Source organism: Lathamus discolor, chromosome 4 (genome assembly GCF_037157495.1).
Source record: "Lathamus discolor isolate bLatDis1 chromosome 4, bLatDis1.hap1, whole genome shotgun sequence".
In the NCBI taxonomy this organism is placed as follows: Eukaryota; Metazoa; Chordata; class Aves; order Psittaciformes; family Psittacidae; genus Lathamus; species Lathamus discolor.
The window spans coordinates 31,587,929-31,614,859 of NC_088887.1; the positions used below are offsets into that span (position 1 = coordinate 31,587,929).

Genomic DNA, 26,931 nt, shown 5'->3' on the forward strand with positions numbered 1-26,931 from the left:
GAGGGAGTGAAACGCTGGAGAGGTCAGCAGCTACCAGGCTTGGGGAAAGCCTCACCCATGGATGCAGGGCTGTGCGAACACCCAGGGTGGACAACACCCTGATTTTACAAAGCTTTCTTTCATAGAATCATAGACTGGTTTGGGTTGAAGGGACCTTAAAGCTCATCCAGTTCCACCCCCTGCCACGGGCAGGGACACTTTCCACTAGACCAGGTTGCTCAAAGCCCCATCCAGCCCGGCCTTGAACACTGCCAGGGATGGGGCAGCCACAGCTTCTCTGGGCACCCTGTGCCAGCGCCTCACCGCCCTCACAGGGAAGAGCTTTTCCTATTATCTAACCTCAGTCTCCCCTCTGTCAGTTTAAAGCCATTCTCCCTTGTCCTATCCCTACCCGCCCTCATAAAGGGTCCCCCTCCGCCCCGGCTGCCCGCCGCACACCGGGGCTCCCCGGCCGCGCAGCAGCGCTGCGTGCCCCGCCGGCAGCTCCGCAGTTAGCAGCGGCAGCCCTCTAGCGGCCTGCTCCACGGCTCCGAGGGCACGGACCGCTCCCTCAGCCGCGGCCGCGGCCGGGCGGGGGCCGCTGGGGACCGTAAGGGCGGCGGCAGAGCAGCCGGGGCTGGCAGCGCCCGCAGGACGGGCATCCCAGACGGGTGCGCAGCGTGCCTGGGGTGGGGGAGCCCCCCTTGCTGCAAGGGCCCTGCCTGCTCCGAAACCCCGAGGTCCCGGCTCGGGCCGGCGCCTTTGATGCGCTCCTCGGGAGCAGAGGCTCTGCTCCGGCAGGGCAGGTGGGGCCGGGCTCTGACCACCCCCTTCGCCTGCCAGCGCCTCCCAAAGCGAACCGCACAAGAAGCAGCTAAGTTGTTCCGGTGAGGATCGAGTTCTGTGCGCCACACCATCCTAAATGCACATGTATAGCTCAGTGTTAGCGCAGTGTTAGCTGTGAGAGATCTGCTGCTTTCCAAGAAGCTTCCCGTCCCGTCCCTGCCCCAAAAGGCAGGCATCGCAGCCTCGTAAAGCTTGGAAGGACCCATTACAGTTCTCTGACCTGAACATTTCTAGCACAGCCCATCCGTACAGTCTGCGTTCAATATTCCATCGAGGGGCCAAATGGGTGTGGTAACAGCCTGGATTTTTATGTTCCCAGGGCCCACATCCATGACAGTCACGGCCTCCATCTCTTTCCCCGTTAAGTCCCTCTATTCACCAACAAGGGAAAATGATTCCTTCTTCCATCCACCCCTGCTCAGTCGTTCTCCAGGAAGACCTGAGTCAGATGTTTGGTACCTAAACCAAATACCTGAGGAAGGTGGGGAAGAAGGAGACAATTGCTGGAGGGAAATACACAGTTACTAAACCAGCCTAATGTAAACAAGATCTAAAGCAAGAGTTCAAAGTTATTAAAACTAGGGGAAAATGCCAAAGAAGGAAATTCTTCTCTGTTCAGTCACCCAGCTCCAGAGCCAATGAAACCTGCTTCACCATCCCTAGAAGATGATTTATGAGCATGTTTTTAAACTGCAGACAACAATAACAACAACCTTCTCTCTGTGGACCTTTTCATCAATGGAGCTCAAAGGAGGTCAGTGTCACTACCCATTTGCAGATGCAGCAACCGAGGCCCAGGACGGAAGGAATTTTGTCGCAGCCACCAGGAAGCGAAGAACCCAAGGACAGATCCTTAGTCAAGTACATTCTATGCTAAAATATGTCTCTCGGCAAACATAAGTGTGAATTTACAAATGGCACCTGAGACAAGGCACATCTTACTGCAGCAGCAGGGACTTACCTCCTCATCGTGCTCTCCATGGACTCATCTGAAAGAGACGATGATGCGACCACACAGGGTGGGTATAAACCAGAGGTGATGGAAGAGCACAGTTGAGCTAGGCAGAGAGGTGTTCCAAGGTACAGGAAAGGGGGGAAAGTACATGCGTAGCTGTATTTAATATAGCATCGTAACAGCTGTCAAGGAGATAAGCAACTTGTGGGAGCCATGTTAGTTTCTAATGGTGGGTTATTACCAGCAGCTGACAGTACTGGATCATAAAGCTCCACAGTGTGTGTGAGTGGTTGTACAAATGAGAAAAGAGACACTTGAAGGACTTACTTGGAGAGATGCTGAGCAATCCCTGTGAGAAGATGAGGTTAATTCTCCTCCTTGCATCATCCATCTCTGTTGGCATCACAGAGGAGTACCTAGTTCCTAGGGTGGTTTAACTCTAACATATGCTTGCTTTATCAAGGATAGGAAAAAACGCCTTAAGAAGTATTCCCCTTTTTCAGCTATTTACAGCCTCTTGCGCTGGAAGGAGAAATCACTCTTTGGGGACTGTTCTTGCACCTCTTTAGCAGACAGTGGAAAACCTCACTCTCTTTAACAGAACTTGGTTGGGCTTTTTTCTGCTAGAACCTTTTCCTTTTTCCTAGTTGCAAAATCCAGGTGGGAGGGATAACATACGGGGAATGTAATTTTGCTTATTTAAAGATTAGAAACAAATTTGACCCCCAAATCACCCCTTGTCTCCCCCACAAGACAGACCAAACAGCACTCACTCCTCCCTCATGCGCAATTGTGTTACTGAAACCACCAAGCTTCTTGTGGAGGCAAATCTCAACGTACCTGTAGTTACTATTGCAAACAGGGCACAAAAATACCCTTTACAGATGTGACCAGAGGGAACGCTCTCTTCATCCACTCTTGTCTCAGAACACTATTACACTGAAAGCCTTGAGAAGTAGCAAAATTCACCATCCCAAAAGAGGGGACTCAGCAATGAGTGACTCTTTTTTAATTGCTAATAGAACTACACTGACTGAATGGACACTTGGGAACTTCTTGACCATACCATGTATGTATACTATGGCAAGGTGTGGATGAATGATGAATCTTCAGACTTTAAAATCAGATAAGCAGAAGCTGGAGAGAGAGAGGCCCTTGGGAGAACTAGGAGAAATGCACCCAAAAACTTTGTGTCTTAGGGAGAGTTAAGACGCACGCAAGACTTTAGAGAGCAGAAAATGCCAAGCTTGGCCACAGGGCACTGAGAAAAAACACAAACATTTGTCAATAGGTGATATGCTTTAAGATTCAGGGAGGTTAGGAATTATACAGGGCATTACAAAGGGATCTTGTTAATCAAGTCAGACTAAAGGGATCACATTTGGAAAGGCAGAACTACAAGGCAAAATATCTGCCCCTTGAGACTTTAGATCTGCAAGGTCACCCAAGTGAACCCATGGGATCATAGCCACGCTCCTGACAGCATTGAAAGTAGCCAAAATGTCTGTGTGGGAAGAGCTTGCTTTCAGCCACTCATTCCTGGGGTTGGTTGGAAATATATCTGATAAGCTGCGGTGCAACATGCTGACTCACCCCAACCATGTCACTGTTGCTGCTGATCAGCAGCGTTCCCTGCTTCCCGCAGAGTGAGAAGCCTGGAAGGGCCAGGATTCCCAGCTAAGCTGGCAGGCTCCAACCTTTGGCAACCAAGATGATTTTGGCTTCAGCATTTTCAAAGGGATACTACTGAACATTATTTCAGGACCGCATGGGCAGATGTCTGCTGTGTGCAGCATGTTTTGGAAATGTAACTTTCTGTTAAAAAACAGAACAGCCATTCTTTTTATCATCCAGCACCAAACTCATAATGCCCATGGGACGGACACGTTGGCATTAGACTGACTGTGATCATACATCCTTCAAAGTTACGTGTGTCAGATTGACATCACCAGGCTCTGGGTTCTGCAGGGAGCTGGAGAAACGTCAGAGATGTGTGTTAGAGGAGGGAGCAGAGTAGAAAAAGAAAGGGAGGAGGACAGTTGCTTTGCCCTTCTGCAGATTTGCTACCATTTTATGCAGCAGAGGTGAAACAGGAAACATTTGCCATGTAAAATAACCCATATTGCTTTGTTTCAGAGCAACTCTTTATCACAGACATTTTAAGAGAGGAAGGGTGAAGTTTGCCACAGGGGCTTCACGCTGGGATTTTACTATTTCAGTGAAAATCATCTGATTTTCAGCCAATTTTGAAACACTTCCATACCGATGATGCTCACCTGATGCAAAGATATAGTGCAGTTTGACCACTGGACTCCTTTGAAGAAGGCCATATAAAAAAGTTGAGTCGCAGTTGGTATTAGAGGACATGGAAATACCCAGGCTGAGCTCTGTGGCATGGGGTTCAGTGCCCCTCAGGCACTGCTGGGGCTGGGAAACCTGCATCCTTGTATCTGCAGGTACCCCTGCAGAAGGCAACTGGAGCTACCTTCTGGACTGGGAGGTCTTAGGGGATTCTGGTGTGAGCAAACAAGGGAAATGGGACTGAGCAGCCAGCAGGCATAAACCTGGTGGTGGCAGGAAGCACACTCAGATGTCAGAGACCTCCGGAGGAACTGTAACTGCAGGCTGCCCCGAATACAGGCTCTCTTCTCTGCTTACAGGATGTGTCAAGAGTAGCAAGAGATAATAGTAAGATTGCCGTCTAAGCTTCCCTAGAAAAGACACAGATGTTCCTGTGTTTGGGGCATTTGAAAGTAAAACAGCCAGAGGCACTTTTACATGCTACAGGAAACAATTCTGCATCAGCAGGGAGCAGGTTCTCTCACTTTTGACAGCCTTCCTACCCTTAAAACCCAGCATTTTATAAAGCCCACAAATCAGACCTAACTCCCTCCCTGCTCTGAAAGTAGGCTACGTTTTAAATCTGTGTATTAGATTTTCTTTCTAAATTGTTTTATCCTCCTCTCACTAACCCAAACAATTCCCAGACAGTGACTCGTGCTGACTAATCCAGTCTGGGAGACTTCTAGGTGTCCCTGTAACTTAAAACCAGAAAACAAGCTTCCTAATTCAGTAGCTAGACATTCCAAAGAGGACCTGTAGGTTCTGAGCTTTTATTTTCCTTCTCCTCAGGGTTAAACATGCTTTTATCTACCTTGTACCTCCCTCCCCCAGCAGGCAAGAGTTGAGCTGTAATTTGGACATCCCTGAGATCCTGCCTAGGTTCGAAGTTGTGGTCCACAGGGCACCCCAGTGGCAAAGCTATTGTGAGCCCTTAACAAAGGTAAACTGTGCAAAAAGGAGCTGTCTTCCAGAAGGGGGTGCCTAAAGTAATAGCTGAGACGTGTTCCCAAATGATCTTACAGACCTGTAAGAAGCCCAGGGTTGTTAAGAGATACGGGGCCATGGAAAAAATGTATTTTTGGCCCATTTACAGTGCTGGACTGAGTCATATTTTAGTCATGTCTGGAAACCACAGTGCCATTACAAGGTCTTCCAGTATCGTAACAGTTGTAGTGGTGATAGACTTCTGAGCTGTGAATGCTGCGAACAAAGTGTGTCTCAGAGCAGCTAATACAGAGTTTATTGTCTGTTTTGTGACCATACATGCTGCACCAGTAACCAGCATTTCCATGCCTGCTGAGAAAAGGGCTATCTCACTTCTGGCCACAGTATGCTGCACCACTAATCCAAGCCTGTTGTCTGGTGAGACAAACCACTGAAAAGAGGGAAAAAGCCAGGTACACTAAAGGTAACGCACCTGTGTTATCTTTCCAGGACATCTGTGTTGAGTTGTAGGGTGCCTTGCAGGCTGATAGGATTTACTAAGATGCTTTTGCTCTGGAGCCTGGCTGATGGCTGTTTCCTCATTGTGCAAGTCAAACAAAGTAGTGTGGGAGAACACCCATGACAATGGCCTTTATAATTAAAGGTCATTAAAAGCTGTCAGTCAGAGCATGAGGTGCCACAACAAGTCAACAACCTTTTGCATTCACCCTTGCTAGCCTCTCCTCTCACAAACAGCAGCCACCAGCCTTAGTCTTCGTCACCTTCTTTGCCCTCTCCTCTTCCTCCTGCTCAAGCAGCCAGAGTGGGGGGATTGAACTGGCCTTTCTCAGCTGCAAGAGGCATGGTGGGGCCACCTCAAGTGCCCAGGGATCCCAGAGGTCTGCCCTCATTGTGAACTGCTTGCTAGGGAGCTCTCAGCTTCCTATGGCAGGGAGGAAGGCAGAGGGGCAGGAGAGGGCAGCTGCCCATGCTTCCTCCCTTCACCCTGTAGGAGTGGGTGCCGCTAGTCTGGAATGGCACAACCACTGTGAAAGCTGGCAGGCGTGGGGCTAGGAGAGACTCACCTCGGTCCAGCTGGCCTGCACAAATGCCTGAGCTGCTGCTGTCAAGAAAGAGACAGCCTTACTCACAGTGATATACAGCCTCAGTGGCAGCGTGCTATGTGCATCCAGTTAAAATGGCCATGAGAGTGTGATGCCTTACTCTCCTGTACAAAATGAAGAATCTGCTAGTATATCCTCTGCATAGTCTTCAGAATCTAGCAGCAAATATTGGAGATGTCCTTGGGTGTAATATTTTTGATTTTGTTTTGACTGTCGCTATTTGTGGCTTCTTTTCCTGTTGTATTAAAGTAAGAAACTAAGTGTGTGCTCTACTTCATCATCCACCTCGAAAGGAGTGCTCTTGGGGTGCTCAGGGCAAGGCGAAGAGTGCTCAGGGCAAGGAGAAGAATCAGCAGGGTAGACCCTTGCAAAAGTGTGACTGCAATATTGTTAGGATAACCTGGGATTGTGCCAGAAAGAAATGCTGGGTGGTCATGCTGTGTGTGTTAGCATTTCTAATCTCTAAAGAGGTACCTGGAATTCAGTTAGTTAACTGATTTCTCTTAGTGCGTTGGCCCTAATACTAATTATCATCTGAGAGATGAAGTGCTACCTGACAAGTTGTCAGGAAGAAAAACAACCCATCTTTAATAATTTGCTTTGTAACTTGTTTTGCACTTCACTGAGAGTATCTTTGCATATATACGTTATTATGTAGAAGGATGGCATTGAGAGCTTCTTCAATATAATGCAGTATGATGTGTAGGGCCGATACTAGAAGATTATATATATATCTATATATGTATAGGTACTTATACATACATACAGATATATATATAGAGAGAGAGGCTTTCAGACTGAACTTTCAATATTGACCCTGGGTTGTTGGTTTTTTTTCTCATTTTGAAAGCCTTTTTCTCCCATATTAATGTTTCATTAACACTACTCTTTCATTATTTATTTAAAGAGAAAAACAACCAATGTATCTCATAAATAATATGACCTCAAACTATCTGTTTTGGTGATCCTGAAGTAAGGCTCAACTCATCAATATCAAAAAGGATCCAATCCAAGAGCCAAAAGATTAAGGAAGAAAAATAAAGAGCTGTATATGACCTTGGAATATTGAAATTTAATCAAGAAGCCAGAGATATAATGCTATTACTAGGATTCTGTACCTGCAAAGTCTCATTTCAGTCATATTTTGATGGTCCTATTGGATTGCAGACCTTTTGCCAGGTCAGTCCACAGCAGGAAAATGTCATTTTGTTAAAATAAAAAACGGAAACAACAAAACCCCAAAATAGTAGAAGTATGGAAACACATTTTTGGTGTGATACATACACTTTTTTTCTGACGGTTACTTTTTCTTTGGAAGAGTTGTTTTCTCCCTGATGAAAGAACATACTAGGCCAATGTGGATACTTGTCAAACATTTTATTTGTCATTCACACTAATTATGATACTGAATTTACAGAGGAAACTGTGGTACAAAGAAAGAAAGAAAGAAGAAAGAAAGTCTTCATTAGAACTAACGCAGCAGTCCAGCTGCTCTGTGTGCTAGTTGTAATGAATTCTCCCTTGGCGCTGGACACAGCCATCCCTATGTACAGCAAGAGTCTACTCTGATGTGGTATCTAGAGACTTCCTGTAGTGGGGGAAAAAGATCTACCGTATTATCTTTTCCTATCTGGTTCCAAGAAACAGCAGTCCTGCCCTGTTCCTCCCTCCCACCCTCCCAAAATTAAAATCCCCTGCAATTCAAAACAAAAAAGCAAACTTCCAGAACCTGTTAGTTTCCCCTTCTGGAAATGTTCAGCATGACAGTGTCAAGGGAAAATGTGACTTGCAGGATGCTGCAGCATCTGTTTTGTAAACATAGACAGCAAAGGCTGAACAAATGCACTTTGATGCCGTTCTGATAGGAGCACATTGCTGTGTCCTCCCCTCAGACACAGCCACTCCAGACTGAAAGTTTAGTTTTTGTTTTAAAGAAAGATGTAGCTGTTGAGCCCAGAATACCACAATTAACCCACAGATTTTTGCACATTCATTTCTCCCCTACCACAAAAAAGTGAAGAATGTTGAATAGAGACCATGCTATAACTGTTTACAAAAGTGAATAAAATAGAGTTAATCTTGAAGCCTAAAATAATTGGGAAAGAAATAAGTCTCACTACAGTATTTAAGCAAACACAAAGTAAGATCATTAAAAACACAGAAAAATGAAAAAAATGCAGTGTAATTACAAGCACTAAATATTTTGATATGAAGCTTTTGCAATCTATTTACATACATAAATACAAGTAACTCTGTTGATGCAACCCTTTTAGGACAAGGAGAAAAATGCCAAGTGATCGGTACTGACCAAGCAAGGTTAACAAAAATAAAATACAAAAATGTTACAATGCAGGAAAACAAGCGTTTTGCTCAGATAGAAAAAGGATCCACTTCTCCTGAATCTTCAAATACACCAATAGAAAAGGTCACCCAGAAAGCAGTAATGAATGTTTCAAGAGTGCAGGCAGTTCGGAACACTTTGGCAAAGGCTGTGGGCCATTTGGAGGAAAGGGGTTTTCTCCTTCCCAGCAGATAATTTGGCGTTATTCTACAAATCAAATCCTTTGTAGCAGGGATGCACTCTGCATCTGACTCCCCCTTGCACTTAAGCTCCTGTGCATCGTCCTGGAAGTGCAGCAGGAACTGTTGAAGTGGGTATAAATGTGGTTTGTCAGCAAAGTTATGGGCCTTACAGTACATAAGACCTGGGTGCTGTATTTACTTTGAAGTTGTTTGGTATGGATGCATCCAGACAAGGAATTGTGTCTTGTGAAAGGAACACGCAAGCTGATAGTAAGGATTACCATTAACTGCATTTCTGTAGGGGAAGGTACCTATGGCACTCTGCTGACTGCAACTTGTGAACAGAAGCACAATAGTTCTTTTTTGGTTCCATTCAGTTAGTGGGATGATAAAACTATATAAATATATATTATATATAAATATAAAAATATATACTTATATGCTATAATTTGGAGACATGTGAATGGAGGAGATGCTTTATCCAAATGTCCTCTTTCTGCCTACGAAGTGCTCTTTAAGATACAAGAGGAGTGACATGAGAATATTTTCATAGCCTTGAAGATCTTTCTTTGCTCTGCTTAGTGGACAGGTGATGGCTACAAAAATACAGATTTGAGTAAACTGTGGTTTCTCCTAAGCACTTGTGTGAATACACTGAAACCCACAGTGATTAAACAAGCTAATTCTGGGGGATAATGAACTTAGTTTTTCCTCTGTAAAGAGGGCACTGCTTTGTGCTATGCTTGTCATACACATTGTGGTTAGACTCATAGGTTTAGTCGCTGGCAATTACCACAAGTGAGGCACTGGGAAATCCCAGGGGCTTTTTATATGTCAGTAAAGACACAGGGTAAGTGCGGCGACTTGTTCTGCAGTTTCTCATCCTCTTCACACTGGGAAGAGTAAAATTAAACTTCACTTTTAGGTCAAATGTAAAGAAAGTAGATGTGTAGACGTAAGAAATGTTCAATGGAGGGTCTAATCTCCAGGGTGAGAGATGCCAACTCCTCATTCTTGTGAATCCCTGATCTTTCTGTTTCAAAAATACTACGGGCTAGAAGGGGACAAAGGACTTCAGCAGAAAGCAGGCTCTGTTAACAGGCAGGCCTGGGAGTGTACTGACCATATCAACTGGGCTGGAGTCACCTAGCCATGGCAGCCATGCCCTCTGCGATGAGGCATCTGTCTCCTTGGAGGTCCTCCTCCTTCCCTCGCTTTGGGGTTTGCACTCACAATACTATGCACTTGGGTGGTCCAGTCACAAGGCAGATGTGAGAGCTGTAGTAAATTATGATTTTAATTGCACAGAGACAAAGATGTACGAGATGTATTCTGCAACAGAGCTACTGTTTCGTAATGAAGGACTTTTTTTTAGGCTACTGAAGAGGTGAGATTCCAACTATGTAAATGTCATGAAAGGCAGGGTCTCTATTTCTGTATTCAGCAAGGTCTCCATACTTCCAAGACAGATCTTGAACTGTTCTGATATAATTTTGATGTTTTCTGCCTTTATTGTTCAGAGCAAACTCTAGAAAATTATGAAAACTATTACACCAAATGAAAAGGACAAGGCCATGCATGTATTTTAACAGGAACATTTTGAACTTTTGCTGAGATCTCTTGAAACACTCCCTATTTTCTGCACAAAAATGACCTTATTGACAATGTAAATTCTTCAATTTGTAACTTTTCAATTCCAAAGTGCTACTGCATCTGACTTAAACAAAGAAGCAAAATTATATATAAAAAAAAAAGAAAACTTGAAAAACAAATGGTTTTAAATAAGTCCAGCTGTTTTGCTGCCTGCAGCCAAGGATCTTTTTAATTTGAATCCTTTAAATTTTTTTTAAACATCAAACACTGATCTGAAGTCCTGCTTTCAAATACTCTCTGAGTTGACCTGCAATTGTTTCACTCATTTAAAGAGGTACATTAAATAATAACCAGGTAATTTGGAACGCACACGTGTCAACATCAGCAGTTTGTAATTAATGAGTAGTACAACAACTGCCTTCAGACCAAACCCTCAAATAAAATAGTGCCATAAACTTTACAGTGACATCTGATATGTTTGTGCTGTAACGATGGGCAACGATGACGACTCTGTATTAAACATGCAGCTAGTATAAGCCTTGCATATTTGCTACAGGACAGAATATTGTATGCATCAGTCTTAAATACCCTTCCTCTTCTCTCAGAAGATGGTGACAGAAGAACCGTTAAGGCCCCTTCTTTGCTAGCCTGCTTTCCAGATGAGCTAGACACCCCTGTTCAGTTCAAGTTATTTTGTGATGCAGGAACTGATCTATTTTCCAGCGGAATGGAACGTGGCTTTTGTACTCCACAGAAATCTTGGCTCTGCTGAGCTGGGAGCAAATTCACTCATATTCCATTGAGCCAGGACTTCACCCTTGCCATGCTAACTGCATGTTGGCTTTCACCTTTGAAAGCCTCAGAGGCCTCCACTGGTGCTGTTAGGAAGCCTGGACAAGCTTGGGAGCAGAATGAGGCCATATAGGGATCTATTTAGTTAGGGAATATTGAGTCTGCCTTACGAAATATGTACCTCTTGATTACTGATCCTGAGGGTCACCACTGGTGACAAAGGAAAAGCAAGGAAGGAGCAGGGAGAGATGACCCGACTGTGTGGGAAGGCACAGAAATTCACAGGGATTTTGGTGCCTAAATCGTTTCAGTGGGAGTTGGGCACCTAAATGCCTTTGAGGATCTGAGCCCCATTAGCTGAGTAAAATGAGAGTGAGATAATTGTAAACACTATTTCTAGGTAATTAGGAGGTCACTGTACCCATCGTTATTCCAGCCTTTTTCAATGTGATAAATTTGACTTTGGCTGCTACCAAAAAAAAAGCAATTGCTGATCTTTTTTAATATAGGCATATTTAAATAATAATAGTATCAACAAATACGAAAAGTCTAAATATCACGCATAAATATCAATGAACTCATCAAAGTAGTACAGTAGTTGAAAATGACCCAAGGCTGTAGCCGTTGTATTAAAAAAAAAAGTCCAAGAGAAAAAAAGTTAAATTAACTCATTGAAAAAGGGGCTGATTCTTTCAGTTGACAAAGCAAGAAAGAAGCAAGCATGATGGAAACAAAAAACAAGAACAAAATCTTTTTCTTTTCGCAATTTATAAGGTGCCAAGAGAAATAAAACAAATTAGATGCAAAGCAGGATGAGCTGCATCCTAAAAAAAAAAAAAAAGACTCCCCAAAAACAACCCCCAAACAAAACAAACCCCAGCAATAAAAAATTCCATAATTCTTTGGAATATACAACGTGGTTAAAAAAAAAAAATAAGAAAGAATGAAGTCCAATGTATAAAACCTCTCATTCACAGCATTGCTAAAACAGAAGCGTTCACAGTTTCCCTCTGGGAATCTTCCTATACTTCCTTACAGTTAATATGTCCATAAGATGCAATAAACTCACTAAGATTTTTTTTAGGTTTTAAATCTTAAAAATAGAAGTGAACCGAAACTCTCTTTAGGGTTGTGGAGACCTTCAAGCCCAGGCATGCTGGAAAGCCACAGGCCTGGAAACAGACTGAGTACCTTTCTACCCACCCTCACTACCTCTGGACCACCAGCTCAGGCGTCCTCCTTTCCAGAAGCTCAGTCCCCCGCAAGGGATGCTTTGCTTCAGCGACATCGCTTCGACAGGGGCTGGCTAATACATGCCACTGCTCCTGGGAGCGCTGACTTCTGGAGGGTTTGCTTCTGAAAGTGATGTATGAACCTGGCAGGGCCCATAAGCAAGATGGGTGTTTATGGGATACCTACGGGCACCGGGAAATGGAAAGTACATTAGTCCTGACCCATAACTACTTAAAATTCAATCAGTATGGTCGCCACACTGCTTCCTCTAGCCTTGCTGTGGTTGCCATGTTAGTGGGGGAGTTGCTGTGGCTCCCTTCTGCCTCGACCACATCGCTTTGGTTGGGGAGGTTGGGGTTGAGAAGTGTCGATCCCGTGGAGGCATTGGTGCAGGGTGGGTGGATGCGTGGGGGAGACCTGTCTCCCCCCGAGATCATGGAGAACTGATAGGAGCCAGCAGAGGTTCCATAGTAGAGGTGGTAGGAGGGCGAGCTGGTCTGGAACGGGCTGCCCTGGGCCTGTGACGAGCCAGGGTAGGGAGGTGGGAGGTAAGTGTGGTATCTCGTGGCTGTGGACATGGCAGACATACCGATTCCTATTCCTGAACTGACGGGCGTCGGCGTGTAGGTGAACGCTCCCGGGTAGTGCATCCGAGGGTCAGAGATGGAGGGGAGTGCAGAGAAGGAGCGGTCGATGCCCACCCGGGGGTCACTGAATGCCGTAAGCTCAGAAGCACCTGGATGATGGGGAAGAGAGACAGAGAGCTGTTGAGCTGGCATAATGGAGGCTCACGTGTTCGAAGCAACCAGCATCCAAACTCTGGCCTACATCTAACCAAAGCAGCCAGAACAGAGCTATCCCGCAGCTGCTCTGGAGAGTCATTGTAATGTTTGTAGGTCTGGATGTTTTGGATTAATTTCTGTAAAGCAGCAATTAAAGAGGAGTGCCAAGCTCCTGCCCTGTTTTTTATGTGTATGTATTCACTCTTAGAGACCTTACAGCACATGGAATCATTTATACTTCCAGAATGTCCCCATCCTCAATGGGTGTGTGAGGAAGAGGGACACATATCTCAAGCTGCCTGCCCAGCCTCACTTGACTTGTGAGGGACACTGATGAGACCTAATTATAAATTGTTCAGCTTCTGCATAGTCCCTCATTGCACCCAGTCTTATTTGACAGCTCAAATGGGAAGCTCCATGGAGCAGAGATTGTCCCTCATGTACATGAACATGCACAGGCAGGGTTTAGACACAGAGGCTCAGCCGACATCTCAGCATTTAGAAGCACACTTCCCCACTGACTCTCAACACTATCAAAGTCAAGATAAATCAGGTTCACTTAAGGTCTTCATATCTGGGTCCTCATATAGTGTCTCTGTAATTGTTACTAACTTCTCAAATATTGGCTCCAACGAGTACGTAATAAAGGACAACAATAGTATTTTTAAAGCAGAATGATGCATTTGAGGGTTGGCCTTTTTATTTCCTTTCCTTTGTGCTAGAAGCCTTTCCTGTCCTGCCAAGTGAAATGTTTTCTAGGACAGTCAAATTCTGCTTCGTGCTGTCGGACATCAGTGGAAGTATGTCCAGTCCCACCGTCTCCTCCCCCAGTGCGCAGGGATTAAACAAGCAGAGCACATAATGGCATCTTTAGGAACGATCTTCATCGTGACTCAGATTAATGGAAGGTGTCAGTCCCTGCAGCTGGCAGCTACACACGATTACAATAACAACAATAATAATTAAGAAAAAATCTTTCCAGAAGACAACTTCTTCTATCAGACAAGGCGTGGAGTCTGCAGAAGAGGAGCCATGCGCTGAAGGAAATACTCATGAGAAGAAGCAGAGAGAAAACAAAGCTCTTGGCTCTGGCCAGATTTAAAGCTAGAGCAGACACACTGCAGCGCCAAGTTCTGAAAGCTCGTCAGCGACACAGCCAGCACAACTTGATGAATCCCTATAAATTTCTTAGAAAAGCTCTGACGCATGCTGTACGCTTCCTTTCTGACTTGGCCTCCCATTTTTTTCTGGAAGATTAATGGGACCCTGAACACATTTCCTTCCACCAGACCGCAGCACCTTTAGACTTAACATGGCAAGACACACTATGGTATAGAATGGCAGGAGCTTCAGAGTAGCTAAGGTTGAAGGTAGCATCTGACAGCCTGCCAGATTTTAAACGGTACTTCCACACCTCATTCCTGAGAAAGAAATGAAGCTTCTCGAAGCTGCCTGGACACATCACTTATCAGATGAGGGTTTTTTCTTCTCAGTTTGGCAAAAAGCAGAATGATGAGACTTAATGTCAAGGTATTTCAAGCAGGTCCTATATTTTTGCTTTTTCTTGTGAGGCACTGTGTCTTTAGATGGTAGGGCCTAGAAATCTGCCTTTTGTTCTGGAAGGAGAAACTTCTTAGCTAGACAGCAAGGGTGTGTGACAGTAATTGTCTGCGGTGAAAATACTGTGAATTTTTTTCTAGGAATGTTGAACGACATTTGATATAGACGTGACATTTTGGGAGCACTATAAAGAAGCACTTATGATGTGTAGAGATGAGCCCCCATGTACAGAATTCAGACAGGAAAGAAAAGGATACTGACGTGAATGGAGCTCTTCTAGGTTCCTTCTCAAGTGTTGAAGAAAATATGTCTGCCATGAGGTAAATCACTTTGACACGGGCACAAAATGCACCGATAAGCCCTAGTGCTCGTGCTCTACCTCCATGCTCCCTATGTACCACCAAAGAGGCGCAGAGTGCAGTTACTCCACGTTTACATGGCTGTCTTCTGTTAGATTGTGCATTCCTGGGGCAGCTACCTTGTCTGCCTTTGGTGCTCATACAACACATGGCACAACAAGAGCCCTGGTACACAATGACGACATCTGGGTACTACGGCAATGAAAAAAAATACTGCCTTTCAAATTTGAGTGCATTCACTTATTTGAGTGCAACCTCAGTCGCCACACTGGTAAAGGTAAAATGTGATTAACATCTCCATTCAGTCTGAGTCATGTATCCACAGCTACCAGTACACACGCATCAGTCACCCATGTAGAGGGTTTGAAAATCAAAACAGGTGGTAAACATTGATTTCAGAAAATTCTGTCTGTCAAGAAAAAATACTTCTCTAAGTAAAAAACTTGATGAAATAACTTGTTTTACTTTAAATTTTCTGGTTACTATTGTAGAATCCCAGACCGGTTTGGGTTGGAAGTGACCTTAAAGCTCATCCAGTTCCAACCCCCATGCCACGGGCAGGGACACCTTCCACTAGAGCAGGCTGCTCAAAGCCCCATCCAGCCTGGCCTTGAACACTCCCAGGAATGGGGCCGCCACAATGTCTCTCTGGTCAACCTGTTCCAGTACCCCATCACCCTCATAGCGAAGAATTTCTATGAAGAAATTTCTATGAGTTTTACAAAGATCTTCATTCATCCTTCTCTGCTTTCTATGTTTCTCCATTTTGCCAGTTGAAAGGAGTGCAAAGGGAGGGAAACACAGGAGAGAAAATAAAAACAGAGTCTTTTCATTTTGAAAGAAGAGTGTGTCAATAGAGAATTTTATAGACTTTTTTAAAACAAGAAATTTCCTCCATTCAGCTATTTCTAAGATGCAATTAGCAGCCAGACCTAACAAATAATTTAATTTTGGTGGGCATCATTCCTGTCACTCTTTCAAAGCAGGCTGTGTATGACAACAATAGAACAGGCTGGAGCACGTTCAAGTGATTCTCTCTGATCTTAGAAGAAGCTCTGAGTATTCAAATGAGAGCAATATGTGCAGCCAAGGAAGATACGCTTTCAAAAGCCGTATGCAAATCTGAATTATATGGCTCTCATTCCTGCTGTTAAACACACACATATTGGTTCAATATGTGTGGGTTAGAGTCAGCAGATGGTCAGTTGAGTATGGTGGAAACCGGGGGGTAGCTTTTACTTCCATGCTGTATTTTCACATTGGCTTGTAAAGTTCTGCTGTACAATTTGATGAAAATGTGACAAGACAATCCAGTGCAACACTTAAAATGTCAGACCCCACCATCCTGCAGTCAGTGTGTCCACCCATAACCTGCTGTGCTCTGGTCTGAATTTAGGGCGAGGGAAGAGAACAGAACTATCTGTGGCATTCATTTCTCGGTAGATAGGATAGCTCTTCAGCACGCCAAACTATCTTTATAGTTCCATACATTTCCAAAGTGCTGCTTTCTCCTCTTTCCTTTTCTTTTTGACAATGATATATTGGGCCCCAAACCCTATTTCTTCACTCTTTGCACAAATCCCAGCAAAGTGCTAGAGAAGGCTTGCTGCAGGGGTTGTGCAATAGGCTTCTCTGCAACTGGGGGAAAGCTGTGGCAGCATCCTGGGACACTGCAACTGGTTTGCACTGGAGTCAGCCTCAGGGTCTTGGTGAGGCCCAGTGCAGGGGGACTAACTTTTAGGTACTTACTCGACAGCCGGCTGGAAAGCTCTGCGGTGAGGGATGTCATGCCGCTAGCCCTGCCAGGTGATATTGGCGTGGCGGGGTGCACGGAGGGGGTGGCAATGGAGCCCAGGTACTGGTAGGACTGGTCATAGGACCACGGTGGAGATGGCTGTACTTGCCTTGTATCTGTAATGAAAAAGAGACCTATAGGCTGTTTTGAATGACAAAACTTTGCAATCAATTATGTGAACCAAACCACATGGTGGAAATAGAAACTTAAATGCCAAGGTAATTACATTTCAGTTCCATAATCCCCTTTGTCAAGAGACCTTCAGATGAATTGCTTTCTAAAATATTATTTGTGCATCTGTGAGTTTTGATGGGTTGGTTTTGGGTTTTTTTTTGTGTGAAGCTTTTTGGTATTTCACATTGATGGTGGGCAGGGAAAAGCGGGCAGGGAAAAGCAGATTAAGCTCTCCAAGGTGAAAGACTATTCATTGCTGAGATGCATTAGTATTTCGGGCTGTGTGTTTGCAGACCTTTTAGCCAAAAAGGCATGTGGTGCATGGCACCAAGGAGACAAGATTACTGAACTGTGAGGGCTTCCGTGCAGATGTGTAGGTAGAGAAAAACAAAATGAACGTATGCATGTGTGAGAGAGACAGAGAAGGAGAGTGAAACCAGTGTCCTCCAGAAGACAGACGCCTAAGTGGATAATTAAGACTGGGGAATTGGACTTCCTCAATCTTCTGAAATTGCCAGGGTGAATAAGATGACCAGGTATTTTGTACATCTATTTTGTATATGCTAAAATGCAGAAATACAGTTCACAGTGATGGATACATCTACTAGTAGTGGCTGAACTTCAGAAACAGAAAGCCTTAAACAACCTCTATGGCTCTGCTAGGCTGAAAACGCAGACAACCCGTAAGTACAGGCTTTCTGCAGAAACTGCTGCTTCTTGGAAGCAGAATCTCAAAATGCACAGATGCGTAAAACATTCGCAGAAAAACACTAACCTATTATTTTCGAGCCACACGCCTAGTTTGGCTGACGTTTGAAATCAGAGATGCACAGCAAGGAGTTTGTCCAAACCAGTTGCAAAAATGCAGAAACAACTCTTTTCTGCTTATTTCGTCTTTGCATAGGAAGCTGGCGTTTTTCAGTGTACACAAACGACTAATTTTTGTATAAATCAAAGTGAGAAAAATTCCTCCCCCCCTGCCTACCCAGAAATCTCTTCCTATTTATAGTAAATCTTTTCTAGTCTCTTCAGCTCTAAGAGCATTCTCCATCAGCTTCATCTAGCTAATTGCCTTTTCGAAAAAAAGCAAATGTTGGATGAACTGCATGCAGATAAAACTGCTATCAGCATGGAAGGGAAATCTCCCAAGTCTGAGATGAAGGACTTTGATCTTCCATCAGAAAGCCCATCTGGAAATTATTATTTTGTTGTGCTTCATGGAGATGAGTTTTACGTTTTGTTTGTTTCATCTGTTTAGAAGGGAGGATTTATAAAGCTTAAAAAAAAAAAAAACTAGTAAAGTCACTTGCAGAATAAAATAAAGTCTTGTAAAGAGTTTTCTGCTGAGTAACATATTCAAACTCAGATATTATTAATATTTAATTTTTTTCAGGCAGACTTCCTTAAAAATAAATTCAGTTGACTCATGCTGTTTTAAAAGCAACATCCAATTGCATTAAATGGACTTCAGTAGAAACAAACAAAAAGACACAGGCACAAAGCCTGTCTTATTCTGACTTACAACATCATCTCATTGTTAACGTATGGTCAGTGTTTATTAAAGATGACAGCGAGACAGATGAGGGAATTCAGTGTCCAGGGTTAGCATTAGGATAAATACCACAAAGCATCGACAGAGTAAACGTAATGGCATGACACTGTGTTTCAATTCTGAAATGGGGTTAATTAAATAATCGCCCCCTTGCTTCAGCACAAAATCCCACCGATTTCAGTTCAGCAATGCAGCCAAGTACTGGAATCCTGATGCTGGGAATCCTGATCCCCCCTTGTGGTAAAGCACCCCAGCCCAAGGATGGAAACCCCCTTGGCTTGTCTTCCTGCCCTAGGAGACTAAATGTCCTCCACCAAGGCTGATGCTTCAGGTGACAGAGCCTTCCCTCTGTCACCTCCCTTGCAAGGGCTCTGTTTAACAGGGTCACTGCAGAAGCCACAGAACCTCTGGCTGAAAATGTTTTATCCCGTGTTTTCAGATACTCTGTCCTTAGATCCTAGCACTGCAGAGAAGAGGGGAAAAGTCTGCCCAGAGGGGTCTGGGTATGCTTGAAGGGGGTACTGCCATCAACCCTATTTTTTATGCTGAAAGGAGAGAATGTACTCTCTGTTTTCTCCTGTTACAAACTACCATTGCATGGCAGGGCCGCTCTTTCTGCCACTTTTCTCCTGTTTCTTGCATTGCTGGATCTTCAGGACAAATAGACATGGTTTTGTCCTGTACCTTGCCCAGCACACGTGGGATCCTGATCCATAAAACAGACCCAAGTGCAATAAACACATGACTAACAAACAGTAAGAAGATGCAGAAAAAGCCACAGCAGCCACTGCAGCAGCAGAAGAGGAAGCAAGACCTTGTCATGGGTTTACTGAACACTGGCAAGACTAAATTGAAATATGGTTTATTTCTGTTAGTGCTACTAGAATTGGCTTTGTGCTGTGTCCTCACTAGAAACTGCGTAATGGGCCAAGTACATGTCTAGTAACATCCAGAAAAAGGCTACTAAGGTATCTGACCTGCCTTATCCATTTGCTGCTGTTACTGACCTCTGGGGTATTCAAAACAGTGACAGACAGCCCGAGAGACCCCCATTATTAATCTCCTCATCCCATTAAGTCTTCTTAAGTGAAAGTTCAAAATATCAATCAATTTTCCATCTCTGTACCTGTATTCTCAATCCCTGTATTTGCTCTTAAAGACTGGCTTTTTGACATCAGACTGGTTAACCAAGTGCAATCTATATAGTGATGTTAATAGAGAGCATTATATTACATACACATATTAAAGCAGGTTGTGCTGACTAACCCCAGGCATCACCTTCACTGGTTTTTAATAACAAGTGGAGGAAAGTATCACTGTAAGAGCATTTTTATGGCACCATTTCAGTATCAAGAGGCAGACTCAGCTCCCAGTAAAGGCAAGGTTTGCATTTCCAGCAGCTTCAGTAGGATCTGGATCAGGGGCCTCAAATAGCATTTTATTTTTGCGATATCTGCTTTTCTTCAGCTTTCAGGTTAACCAAAATTAAACTGGAACGGGTTCAAATTTGCCACAGGACCAGGCTACACAAAGAGACAGCAAACGCTTTCTGAATCCATCTCTTTTCTGCTTTGAAAATAACGAGGTGCACATCTCAGAAGTCAGTAGCTTGGCATGGGGAACTGAATGTGTGGCTTTGTGTGGCTGCAGTTGATTTGGAGAAAATATGCTGCAAATAAAAGGGAGCTGCCTCCCAACCCCGAATATCTGTAAAGAGATTTGCAGGAAGAGCTACTTCAACAAAGGGAAATAGCAGGGCTTTGAGTCCACACAGTTTTAAAGCTGAAGAGGATTCCAAAATCGTTTTAAGAGCAGATCAAAATAGCACGAAACCAAAGAGGTTGCTGCAGTTGGTGATCCGTGCCCAGTCCTCCCAGTATTCCTCCCATTAGCAAGTACTTTCCATTTCTGCTTTTTATGGTGTGAGAAAATGTATTTAAAACATGAAAACAGTTATTAATTGCAATAAAACACTCCAGGGCGAGAATTATGGTGCAATAATTCACACCTTGCTGCGTAGTCACGAGCTCTGGGCCTCTAGCCTCATGCCTAACAAGCTATTAAGCAGAAAGTATTGAACCATCTTTCATGCCTCGTCATGTTTTATTGCTGCAAAAAGGCTGCGTTCGGCTTGTTGTTTTTTTGTAAAAAAAAAAAAGAAGTTGTAATTAAGCTGTACAAATGTTGCATAATGTTTAACAGTTTAATGAAACCGGCTTTGTCAGAGACTCGGCGGAAAAAGAAATCAAGTAAAAATACGCAAAGAAGAAAGCCGGTGTCCCCGCTCCGCGATGCTCCGCCTGGTCCTAATGTCAGCGCTGTGCCCGTACCAAACACAGCTCCCGGCCGCAGGCGGCGGGCTGCTCCGCCGGCCGGGGTCGGTAGGTGGCGGCGGAGCCCGTGCGGGCGGCTGGCTGCCCGGCCGCGCACACCCGCCTGCCGGCCCCGCTGGGCACGGCCTCCCCCGCAGCCGCCAGAGCCTTCACACGACCTTTGTGGGCGCCTGATCTCCGTTCCCCGCCGGGATGCGGCACAGCCGCTGCGCTGCACTAGCATCTCTGGTGGGACCGGCCACGGGCGCCGTGGTTATCAGGGGGCACGGGAGCCATGCCGACACCCAGACCCGGAGATAGCCTTGTAGGGCATGGTTAAGCACGGGGAACAAATACCGGCCAGGCAATGGAGCTGTCCTAGTGTGGCACAGGGCATATTTTGGCTTCCAAAGTTGTTGTTGGTACTCGGGTACAAAAAGATGCTCAGAGCACAAGATAAACTATAACAGCGGTGAGACACTGGCACAGGTTGCCCTGAGAAGCTGTGGCTGCCCCATCCCTGGCAGTGTTCAAGGCCAGGTTGGATGGGGCTTCCAGCAACCTACTTCAGTGGAAGGTGTCCCTGCCCATGGCAGGGGGTTGGAACTACATGAAATTTAAGGTCGCTTCTAACCCAAACCATTCTGTGATTCTGCGATGGGTCAAGACCTTGGTCAAACCCACAGCGTATCGCCTGAGCTCATGCAGAACATCATTTTGTCTGTAAAAATGATCCTGAGCCTAAGGGACATAGATATCACTGGGATATAATAAACATGAAGTCCTGGGATGCCATTTCTATGTGATTCTTTTTTAGAGGATAACATGCGTAAAAATGTAAAATCAACACCCTCCTCTCCCTTCAAAAGAAAACGCTGTGGTGCTGTCAGTCACTTGCAGGGTATAAATCAGCAAGTTTTAGTGGGACTGTGGTGATTCACAGTACCAGGTTGGTCAGGATGTTACTTGAAATGACACCAAATGTCACCTCATAATTTCTATAGAACAAATATAACAAATCTACACCAAGCTGTCTAAAAGAAAGATCCCATAACATAGAATCATAGAGTCATAGAACAGCTAGGGTTGGAAGACCACCTAGTTCCAACCTCCCTGCCATGAGTAACATCTTATATTCTGATCAGAATATTATTCTTTTTAACCATATTAAAAGCTTTAAGCTTAGAATTCAAATCAGGCAACAGGTTCCACCGTACCTATGAGCTGAAAGGAAAAATGCTTATGCGGATGCACGTGGCTTGCGCTGGTCTGGATCCCACACACCTCTGAATGGGTTTTCTTGCCCTTGGAGCACAGAGAGAGACTGCTCTCCATGTGTCACTGCAGGTCAGACATTGCTGCCTGCTCCCAGCCAAGAGGCGCTGCGTGTCCAAATCTCAGTATGATACAGCATGTTCCTGGAAGCTTCGGAAAGGAGCAGCAGGATGTGAGTCAGTACGCCGTGGCGCGAGCAGGATGGTTCCGGAGCCGGCAGCGGCTCAGGAGGGAGCAGGTATGCCTTTGACTCAGCCACGCTGCCCGTCTTTCCACCTTCCCCTTTGTGCCGGGCTGCACTTGCACATGGGCTGCCTGCACATCCTGCCTCACCCCTCTGCCTCAGAAATGGCACCTGCCTGTTAGAGAAACTACCAGACTACCTTCTGCAAGCGTCTGTTCCCAAGCCAGGGTCAGGGGAGACGGAGGAGTGAGCCCTGCGTACCGAGCAGCTGATTAACCGCTATCTGTGTCAGTGAAAATCCCCCCATCCTCGGCCCAGCGAGATGAATTGCGAAATAGCCGCTGCTGCTGCCAGACTTTTTTTCTCAAGTTGCAAAAATTTCTGTCAGTCAAAGCCCGAAAGTCGCATAGCATCGAGCTTTGCAATTCCTCCACCAGCCTGGCAAGCACTTTAAAGGCAGCAACTGGCAGAAGACGGGGGGTGAATGAAAGCTGGGATTAGTTTACTGGTGTCAAACTCGGAGGCAGACAAGGAGAGAGTCGGATCCTTAACTGCTTTGAAAGGCTTTTCTGAGTCTGGGATTTGTCCATCTCCCCCCCTCCCTGGCCCGATTTGCTAATCTTTCCAAAGGGAAACAGTTTTTATGGTGTGACTTTCCCTTCCTTTGAGTGCAAGGCAGGAATGGTCTTGATTAGACTTGTTCATTCAGAGAGGTGTCTTGCTTAATAGAGGAAATGGACTACGAGCACAGAAATACTCCATGCGGCTCTGTGCTCGCGAGAAAGATGCCGCCTGCCTGAAAATTTCAGCCTTTCCTCCTTCCCCTCTCTGCCAACATTTCCTACATGCCTGTCTCTGCCTCTTCATCCCACTTGCTGTCTTGCATTACCTCCTAGCTCCACCAGCTTCAGGTGAAATTGAGAGAAGTACAATGGACCGTGGTCCTGCATGAGTCTGACCTAGTCCCTCTCTGAAGCACAGCGTCTGAAATGACTCAATCTCCCTCCCTCTCTCCCTCACTTGGGACCCAGCAAATCCTCAGCCTAATGCAGCACTGTGAAAAGGTGTGTCATCTCCCGGCAGCTGGAAGAATTAGTCAGTAGCTTAAATAAGGGGGACTTCCCAAAGGACAAGTTCACCACTGGCAGTGGCAGCAGCCACACAAGGCTGGTATTCTCATACCTCTCGGCACTGGAACATGAGGAGCTGGAAAATTACAGAGCAAACTGTAAAATTCCACCAGCAGCCTCTTCACCCTGCAGGGTGGTTTCCCTCCGGGTGCCAGGCTGTGGAAGCCACTGTCACACCACAGAGCCACCTCCCAGCACAACAGCTGGGAGAGCGGCAGGTTTCACAGGGGTGGGTACAAGCTCTGATCTGCCCCTAGGGGAAGTTCTTTAAAGCTTCCTAATTCCCACTGGAAATTTATAGGAGATGAGCATTCAGTCCTCTCTGTGGCCTTGAAAAGCCCCTCTTAGACTGCTAACAGGTGAGAGGACTTACTCTGATTGAGAACAACAGTGACAGACATGTTGAGTGTCTGCAACTTTTCAAGGTGGGGGGGGTGGAAGAACTATCCAAATCCACAGCTATTATCCGGAAAAGAGATCTTTCGGCAGCAACCTCCTTTCTCAGCGTTTGCATTCATTGTATTTCAATATTAATGTGGTTTTGGGGAGTGTTGCAAAGGCTAGAGAAGTCCTAGAGGCATTTGAGCCTCTAAAAAACCTCTTGTGGGATAGGAGAATGAGGGGGTTTCTCCACACTGAGGCACCACACTCCTGAGAATAAAGAGGAAAAATACCAGCCTCAAGAAGAAACCTTGCAAAAAAACAGTTGCTGAGGCTGTTTGTTCTACTGCAGTGCTTAATGTTGATGCAGAACTTCCCAAAGCATGCTAGGTGCTGCATGGACATATAAGTGGGTACCAGCCCCTGAGAAGGATAGAGTGTGTAGTAAAGATGACCATGGGAAAACAGAGACAAGGAGTGATGTGATTAGGTGCTGGTGAGCAGAGCACCAACTCTACTTTTCATTTGGTACTTTGCATTCAGTTTCTGTGTATCCTTTACCCCGACTCATCTTCCATGCTAGCTCCTTTCTTCTCAGCATTACACTAGAAAGGGTCTTGAGGACAAAAAAAATATGCAATTCCGCCAGTGCCTTTGAGGATATGTCTTCTAGTGCCTAATACAGTGAAAAACTGAAGTCTTACATGAGGATTTTTTGCTAGCTTTTCTTTAGAAGTAGATGACAGGAAAGGAAGAAAACCAAATTAGTGCATCCTAATGATTTGTTTGAATTTCCTTCACTGTTTTCATATCTGTGGCAAGAAAATCAGTGCTCCGGTCATAGAATTACTTATAACAGTTTGGGTTGGAAGTGACATACAAAGGTCACCTAATCCACTTCCCCTGCAGCGAGCATAGATATCTTCAACTACACCACGTCACTCAGAATGCTAGTAAGACACCTGGAGATGAATACCAAAGACAACAGAAGAAAGCACCTGTGCTAGCTGTGTATATTTAGGGGCTAGAACATGAAGTGTGTATTACTTCAATTTAAAGTTGTCTGAATGAGCTGCCTGCACTAACAGAACCGTATATGCACAATGCGCCTTAAGGAAACAAGTAGTGTTTTAGTAATGGTAACAGGCTGTAGGGTGAGGGTCCCTTAAGAAGCCTCTCAGGTCTCATTGCTAGCTTGGTGCCAGAATCAGGAAGTGCAGACAACTCCAAATTCCAAACTGTGAAAACTCTGATTGCACAATCACCGTATGTGCTGCCCTAGCAGGTTAGTCCATAAGCTGCTCAAATGAAATATAAACCATCTCTCTTCCTGAGTAAGCACACTCCTTCTGGGCTGGCGTCACTGCCGCTTTGAAGAGCATGATGGCATTATGGGCAAACTGCAAAGTCTCTGGGTGCCAGTGACATGCAGAAGTTGGAAGGCTGAGTTTTGCAAATTAAGGATGCATTGTTCTTTGTCTTCAGAGGTGTGAGTCACCCCGGAGAGCTGCAGTTATTTGTTCAAGAGGGAGACTCCATTCCACCACCCGTCCTCCTCTTCCCTCCCTCTCTGCATCAACAAGGAATGAAGTAAAAGAATTCAACCTTGACTTTCCACTCTTTTGGCTCCCCCGGCGGAGACATGCCACCAGACTCGATGTCGCTGTGGTGTTCTCTCCTATCTCCAAGTGTACTGCTAAAGCACAGACTGAAACAGTGAGGAAATCAGGAACAGATACCACAGAGATGTCGGCGGTGAGCAGCCTTCACTTTTTGTCCCATTGTGCCCAGCCTGTGAGGTGGCACAGTGCGGAAAGCTCTGTTGCTTGGGTGGAAGGATGCCAGTACAAGTACATACATGTATGTACATGCACATACACACGTGTGCATGCATATACACTTGTCAGCTTGCTGCATGGCTCTGCAGTTTCCTCTAGCTTCAGTGGTACTAGGGAGAGAGCAGGTAGCGTGCTACTGCTGGGACAGCATATTGATCTGTGGTGACCTGTACTGGGACTATGGGGTAGGACCTGCTGGGGAGTTACTGCTCCCTTTTCCTTCTCAGTAAATCCACACCTAGAAATCACATCCACCCTGAGGCTGGAGGGGAAATCACATGGGGACTGTGGCAGCTTCCCCTGACCTACTGCCACAGGAGGCAGTATGACAAACCCTGCAGGACAGCGGAGCACCTCTGTTTCTGTCCCACTTGTCCCTTCCTCAGCTTCTCTCTTCTGCTGCTCTAGGTCCCAGCTACTACCCTCCTCTTTACCTTTCCCTGAACCACTGTAGGTAGGTGAATGCCTCCCAGCTAATTCATTCCTTGATCCTCACACTGCCCCCTGAGGAAGGGTATGATTGCAATCCTCCTTTCAGCAGGCAGAGAACCGATGCAGAAAGCAAAGCTTCAGTTCAGCAGAGCACTTGGGGCACAGCTCAGCACCTGGCTGAGTCAGAGCACATGCGAATTACCTGATGTCACCCCGGCAGGGAAAGTTCACCTGTAAAAACAGCTTGGGGGAAAGATATCTACTTAGTGCTAGTTAGCTCACATCCTGAAAGCAGTCCACCTGCAGCGCTGGGCTCAGGTGGGGTACAATGCTGACTGAGAAGAAGGTCAATCAGCCCATCTCACTGCTGGTGAGAGTGGCTGCTTTCAGCCTGCCTTGGGCTCGTGCCCTGAAAACACAGATGCAGAACTAGGCTGTTAATTGTGTAAAAAGTGTAATGCTGACTCCTGGTGTCCTTGCTCTTGGGGAAGGATTCATCCTACCTGAGAGACCTACAATGTAGGTGTCTACCTCTGAGCTGCCTGTCTAGACTCTAGACTTTATAGCCAGCAGGGTAAAACAGACTCTTGTGAGGTGCAAGTAATTTCATCCTAAGGGAGACATCTAAGCCAAGCCAGGAGGGTGAATCACACCCAATGAACAGCTGTTTCTCTCCCCAGTTGCAAAGATACCAGATGACTATGTCAGAGACACACAAAACATGGATGTCCAAAGTTAGGTGAAATGAATCACAGCCTAGTTACACCTCCAAAGTTTCTCTTTCATGGGTTGGAGCAAGACCAAAGGAAGTGGAGAGATAGCTCCTGGGCCAGGAGCTGGAAGTC

At 45.3% G+C, this 26,931-nt stretch overlaps 1 protein-coding gene across 2 annotated transcripts in view; it reads right to left on the reverse strand.

Moving 5' to 3' along the window:
- Positions 1-7,533: 7,533 nt before the first annotated feature.
- Positions 7,534-26,931, reverse strand: part of RUNX1 (RUNX family transcription factor 1) — a 171,180-nt gene continuing 151,782 nt past the window's right edge. For both annotated transcript variants that reach the window (XM_065676913.1, XM_065676912.1), the window contains 2 exons: positions 16,763-16,924; positions 7,534-13,048 (listed from right to left, as the gene is read on the reverse strand). In XM_065676913.1, coding sequence (XP_065532985.1) covers positions 12,555-13,048; positions 16,763-16,924 — 656 coding nt within the window. In that variant the 3' untranslated portion in view covers positions 7,534-12,554. The remainder of the gene's footprint in view (positions 13,049-16,762; positions 16,925-26,931) is intronic.